At 56.7% G+C, this 6,156-nt stretch overlaps 1 protein-coding gene across 1 annotated transcript; it reads left to right on the top strand.

The window, feature by feature from the left end:
* Nucleotides 1-2,374: 2,374 nt before the first annotated feature.
* Nucleotides 2,375-4,513, top strand: CHST14 (carbohydrate sulfotransferase 14). Its single transcript, XM_049613352.1, has one exon. It carries the CDS (start codon nt 2,608-2,610, stop codon nt 3,736-3,738), a length of 1,131 nt encoding a protein of 376 aa, XP_049469309.1. The 5' UTR covers nt 2,375-2,607; the 3' UTR covers nt 3,739-4,513.
* Nucleotides 4,514-6,156: the final 1,643 nt, after the last annotated feature.

Genomic DNA, 6,156 nt, shown 5'->3' on the forward strand with positions numbered 1-6,156 from the left:
ATGTTGGGGGTCCCTCTTAACCCTTGCAGTGCAGGGGCTAACTAAGGCCAATAAACAAAAAGGGCAGGGAAGTAGAAGGAAAGCAGACCGAGGAAAGGAGACAGAGGCAGTGAGAACTTGGGGTTGACTTCTTGACATCATGGTGGCCAGAGCTACCAACTGGACAAGGTGAAGTCCTTGGATTGCCAGCCTTCACCTAGCCAGTGACCTGGGAACTGGTGCATGATGAAGATTCCACCTCATCACCTTGGGTCATATGCTTAAGGAACTGGCCAACAGAAACTGCGCTAGGGCCTCAGTATCTGGCAGCTGGCACTCCTTGCTGAGGGAATGAAGGTCACATCACAGGCCATGGGTTTGTGACTGCCTGGACCTTGGTTCACCCCAGCCCGAAAGCCTTAGTGTTGTCCTTGCTTAGTGTGGGGCAAGCTCTGTGACCATGGGAGCTCCTACGAGGCATGGGAACGGAGGCATGGGGGTTCCATAGGACAGAGCATAGCTGCCCTACTCTCTTCATTTTGATGAGGACATCTGGGCAGGTGCATTTTGATAGAGGGTATTAGTGGCACAGACACTGCCATCAGTGTGCTCTCTCACAGGAGTCTCAGGAGGTGAACAATGTCCCGTCATTTAACAGATAGGAAACTGGTGTGGAGACAAGTACCTTGCCCAAGGACTCCCCCAGAGTAAGTGGCTGTTCCTGTACTCAGACTGCTTTGCTGTGACTGCTAACACAGAAAACTCTTCAGAGGAATGAGCATATGTGGCCGTATTATCAAAACTTTTCCAAAGGTTTTTTTTTTCCTTCAAGTATAAAAGATGCTTATTGTTCAAAAATAAATAAATGAACCAGTAGAAAATAATCCCAACATCAGAAATCTGCATTCACTGCTATTGGAAGCCAGGAGTTCGGTGAAGGCTGAACTTGATACAAAGTTGTAAGTCAGTGGATGGTGCATCCTGAGATGCACTCAGCACTCAGGCAGTGAGATGTTGGGAGCCTAACCCTGAGGAGCTGAAAAGCCACACTTCAATTCCTCCCCTTGTGTTATGTTGCTAGGGATTGAGGGCCTTCCATGAACCCTTTAGCTTCGTCTCATCCTCCAGAACCCATCATGCTTATGAATTCATCTAATCAGTGGTACCTCCATTCTCCCACTAAAAGCCTCTGGCATCTTCTACCCCTGTTCCATTCACCCCTTCAGTACTGTGACCTAGGGTCAGCTGCTTCCTCCAAACCATTCCGAGTCAGTGGTTCATTAATCTCGATTAGGAGTGTAGGTTTTAGAATCAGACTGATTGATAGAGTCTCAGCTCCCCTGAGCCTATTTCCTCAGCTGTGCTGTGGGAATGCCTGTAGTCCCTGCCTCCAGGGGTCATTGTGACAACTGGAAGAGAGCATACCATACACTGAGCAGGCACCTGCCTTGGTAAATGTGGATTCTGATCACATCACTACTCCCCTTTGGGACTTCACGGGCTCCCCACACATCCATAACAGGACGAACTCTGGGCCCTAAGCTAGGTGCCCAGTTTGGTGGGTAAAGGCTGGCCACTGCTATCCTAGGCATTCCCATATCTGCTTCTAGCCCACATGGTCAGCCCGGTGCCACTGAGGCATGTTTGGCTCCAGTGAGGGAGGCTGCTGCTCTGTGCCTCCAGCTCCTAACCCTTCAAAATGTGTCTGGTCACACTAGTGACCACCATGCACAAACTGGCCCCTCATCAGAGATTGTCCCAGTTCTCCCACTTCTTCAGGTCTGGGGAAAGGCACACAGTCAGGGAGAAGTCTCCATTTCCAGACATTTCAGCATTACCCAGCAGATGAACACTGTAATCCAGCAGGTACTGTTAAATCTAATGGTCACCATGGAGATGAGCCACTGGCCAGTGCCTGACAATCTTGCTTCTCTTTACTGGAGTGGCTAGGGCAGGGTGAGTAGGAGGAGCACACTGGGGACTCCGCTTCCAGCGGGAAAGAAGGATTTCCCGAAAGTTTGGACTCGCGCACAGCGTTGAGGGTGCCCTCTGCCTCCAGACACGCTGTTGGAGGAAGGTCTCAGCCAGGCCAGAGTGTGCGGCAGGGCATTGGGTGCCGGTCCTCTCCGTGCAGCTCCCCGAGGGCACGCGCTGCGCGAGAGGGAGCCCTGGCCTGGGTCTCTTCTGCCTTTTGGGCGTCAGCAGCTTTTGTCTCCGAAGCCGGGAGCACCAGGGCTGCCCTGGCTCCGGCGCCCTCTCCCGGGTGGGGGTCTGCACGCGCCCTCCTGGCCCGCTCCATGCTGGGGCGCCCTCCTCTCTCCCCGCCCCGGGCCTGGGCCCGCCCCCGCGCCTGTGTCACGGCTGGGCCGGGGGCGGGGAGCTGCCGGGCGGGACATCCGGCCACGGTCCCTCGCCGCGCCCGCCTGCCGCTCGCCGCCCGCTCCCCCGCCGCAGCCCGGGAGCCGGCCACCCCTCTCGCGCGCCGGGGCCTCCCGCGGGCGCTCCCCTCCTGGGGGCCCTCCCCGCGCTGCGGGCCCAAGCCCTCGGCTCCCGCCCCCGGCCCGAGCCCGCCTCCCAGGCGGCCCTCGGATCGGCCGGGCCGGCGCAGGCCCCCACCCCGGGAGCACCATGTTCCCCCGCCCGCTGACCCCGCTGGCGGCCCCAAATGGCGCCGAATCCCTGGGCCGGGCGCTGAGGCGGGCCCCACTGGGCAGGGCCCGGGCCGGGCTGGGGGGGCCGCCCCTGCTGCTGCCGTCCATGCTGATGTTCGCGGTGATCGTGGCCTCCAGCGGGCTGCTGCTCATGATCGAGCGGGGCATCCTGGCCGAGATGAAGCCCCTTCCCCTGCACCCTCCCAATCGCGAGGGCGCGGCCTGGCGCCGGGCCCTCCCCAGGCCTGGGGGGCTGTCCCTGGAGGCCGGGGACTCGGACTTGCAGGTGAGGCAGGACGTCCGGAACCGCACTTTGCGGGCAATGTGCGGACAACCAGGCATGCCCCGGGACCCTTGGGACTTGCCTGTGGGACAGCGGCGCACCCTACTGCGCCACATCCTCGTGAGTGACCGCTACCGCTTCCTCTACTGCTACGTCCCCAAGGTGGCCTGCTCTAACTGGAAGCGGGTGCTGAAGGTGCTGGCAGGCGTCCTGGACAGCGTGGATGTCCGCCTCAAGATGGACCACCGCAATGACCTGGTGTTCCTGGCAGACCTGCGGCCTGAGGAGATTCGCTACCGCCTACAACACTACTTCAAGTTTCTGTTTGTGCGGGACCCCTTGGAACGCCTTCTCTCTGCCTACCGCAACAAGTTTGGCGAAATCCGAGAGTACCAGCAGCGCTATGGGGCTGAGATCGTGAGGCGGTACAGGGCCGGAGCGGGACCCAGCCCTGCAGGGGACGACGTCACCTTCCCCGAGTTCCTAAGATACCTGGTGGACGAGGACCCTGAGCGGATGAATGAGCATTGGATGCCCGTGTACCACCTGTGCCAGCCTTGTGCCGTGCACTACGACTTTGTAGGCTCCTATGAGAGGCTGGAGGCTGATGCCAACCAGGTGCTGGAGTGGGTGCGGGCACCACCCCATGTCCGATTCCCGGCTCGCCAGGCCTGGTACCGGCCAGCCAGCCCTGAGAGCCTGCACTACCACCTGTGCAGTGCCCCACGGGCCCTCCTGCAGGATGTGCTTCCTAAGTATATCCTAGACTTCTCCCTCTTTGCCTACCCACTGCCTAATGTCACCAGGGAGGCCTGTCACCAGTGACTCCGGGTATGTTGGGGACTGGTTTTGACGATGCCAGCTCCCTGCCATTCAGAGAAACCCTAGCTCGGGGGACTTGAGGCTTCTCCAGATGCCTGGATGGCAAGGACTGCCTGCAGAAGTTCCTTGTCCAGGGTGGGTGCCCACCGAGGCTCAGAGGACGGGGTTAGACGAGAGGCCTGGTGCTCTGCACTGAGGGAATTTCTTAGGGGCCATGCAACCCTGCTTGCCCTGGCAGGGCTAGACACCAGCTTGCCAATGAGTAACCACAGATCCTTCCAAAGACTGGCTCCAGGCCCCGGGCTGCAGGAATTGTGCCGTCCACTTGGTCCACCTTAACCTGTGGCCAAAACCTAGAGGTGACACCAATCGGGAAAATGACCAGAGCCAGGGGCCCTGTGGCTCTGATCACCCATTCACCCACTTCATGCGCCTCAGGGCTGGGGTCGTCAGTTGTGCCTTTTAAATGACTTTTGTGCCTTTCTGTTTCACTCACTTTCCTACACTTTCCAGGTTCTTTCCGTTTTTTCCAAGGAAAGGGAAACTGAGTCAGGGCCCTTGCCTGTCCCTGCACAAGTCCAAAGACCCCTGTGCCCAGCCTTTGAGGGGGGGCTCTGGGCACCTCCTGCCTTCTCCCAAGGTTGTAACTGTGGCTGGTGTAATCTGGCTGCCACTTTTCTGACTCATTTATTTAAAATTTGTACTTTTTGATAGAACCCTTGTAAAGGCTTTGTTTTCCAAATTGCTGAATTTTTAATAAAGCTGTTTTGTATACAAAGCCAGCATCTGTAATTCTCCCTCTGAGCCCCTGTGTATCCAAAATTTCTCCATAATGCCTGTCTTCCCAGGTCAGAAGAGGGAGTTTGCAGGTAGAGAGAGTGAGACCAGTGTAAGCTGCTTGGGCCAGTCCAGTGGGCCATTTACATACCAGGGAGCCTTTGGCAGCTTCCCATGGGCCATAGCAGATCACAAACTCAGCTTCTGGGATGGTACTAAAGGACAGGCCCCATTAGGAATGGCCCCATGTCTAGAGCACAGCTACCTGGAATATTCCCTGAAGAAGAGGTGGGTATGAGACATTGGCTCCTCCTCCTCTTAGGCAGGAATACTTTTTTTTTTATGTTTATTTATTTTTGAGAGAGTGGGAGAGGCAGACTGCAAGCAGGGGAGGGGCAGAGCGAGAAGAAGACACAGAATCCGAGGCAGGCTCCAGGCTCCTAGCTGTCAACACAGAGCCAGACGCGGGGCTTAAACCCACGAACTGTGAGATCGTGACCTGAGCCAAAGTCAATCGCTTAACTGACCGAGCCACCCAGGTGCTCCAGGAATACTTCTTGACTGAGGAGGCCCCAGATGAAAAAGGGGATTGTGGTGTGAGCCAGGGGAAGTTATTCTTGGTGTTGAGAATTACAAAGAGGGCAAAGAGGTTGAGTGAGGGGCAGGGTCTTGCTAACTTAGATCCAGAGGAAGTTGTGGGCAATGTAGGAGGACTACAATCTGAGCAGTGGAGGACAGGCCTCAGTGTGTTCCCCAATGCTGTCCAGAGATCCCAGGACCACCAGGCGATGGAGAATAGGAGGCTGGGCTCCCCATGACCATGGGAGAGATGCAAGGTCAGAGCTGGCCCTTCCTTGTTAATCCTATTTCCTATACCCCCAGCTGGAATCACTGTACTTCAGGGACCTGAGGCAGTGGTGAGAGGTGGTGCCAGAGGGAGGGAGGAAAAGAGGGAGGTGGGAAGGGCCCCCTGCAGACAGCACTTATCCTCTGACTTCAGAAGAGCAATCAGGGGAGGGTAATTCTAGGGGCACCCATGGTTCTCTGCCATGACCCACCGGGAGGCCTTTACTTGATTCCTGGTCTGGGTCAGATGCCCCTCTTCAAGGTCGCCTTGACTGTGGGACTTCACCTCTGATAGCACTTACTTGCTGTGTTGTAACTGCCCAGTTACTTATCAGTCTCCCCCATTGAGAATGTGATTGTGTGAGTTTGAGACCATGTCTGTCTCATTCATTTGACATTCCCAGAACTTAGCCCAGGGGGCTGGCTTGCAGATGGCCAGGCAAAAACAAGGTGTGCATCTTGCTGCAGAACAGAGAGCACTGTGCTTGGAGTCATCCAGACCGATCAAGTGCCAGCCCCACTCCCCCAGCTGCTGGACCACCTCTGAGTCTCCACCTGCTCCACTAATCCTAGGAATAATATCTTATGCAGAGTCCTGTGAGGATGAATGAAGACAAAATGAGGAAAAGCACCCATCCCAGCACTTGGCTCAATGGATGTTCTTTGAAATGGTAGTTAAACACCCGATCCCTGAGAGCCCTGTGGAGACAAGTGAGGAGCCAGGACAGGGTGTTCATCCAGCGCTGGAGGCTAGAAGACTGGAGCCGCTCCTGGGCAGAGCCCCTTTGACCCGTGGGT

Source organism: Panthera uncia, assembly GCF_023721935.1.
Source record: "Panthera uncia isolate 11264 chromosome B3 unlocalized genomic scaffold, Puncia_PCG_1.0 HiC_scaffold_1, whole genome shotgun sequence".
In the NCBI taxonomy this organism is placed as follows: domain Eukaryota; kingdom Metazoa; phylum Chordata; class Mammalia; order Carnivora; family Felidae; genus Panthera; species Panthera uncia.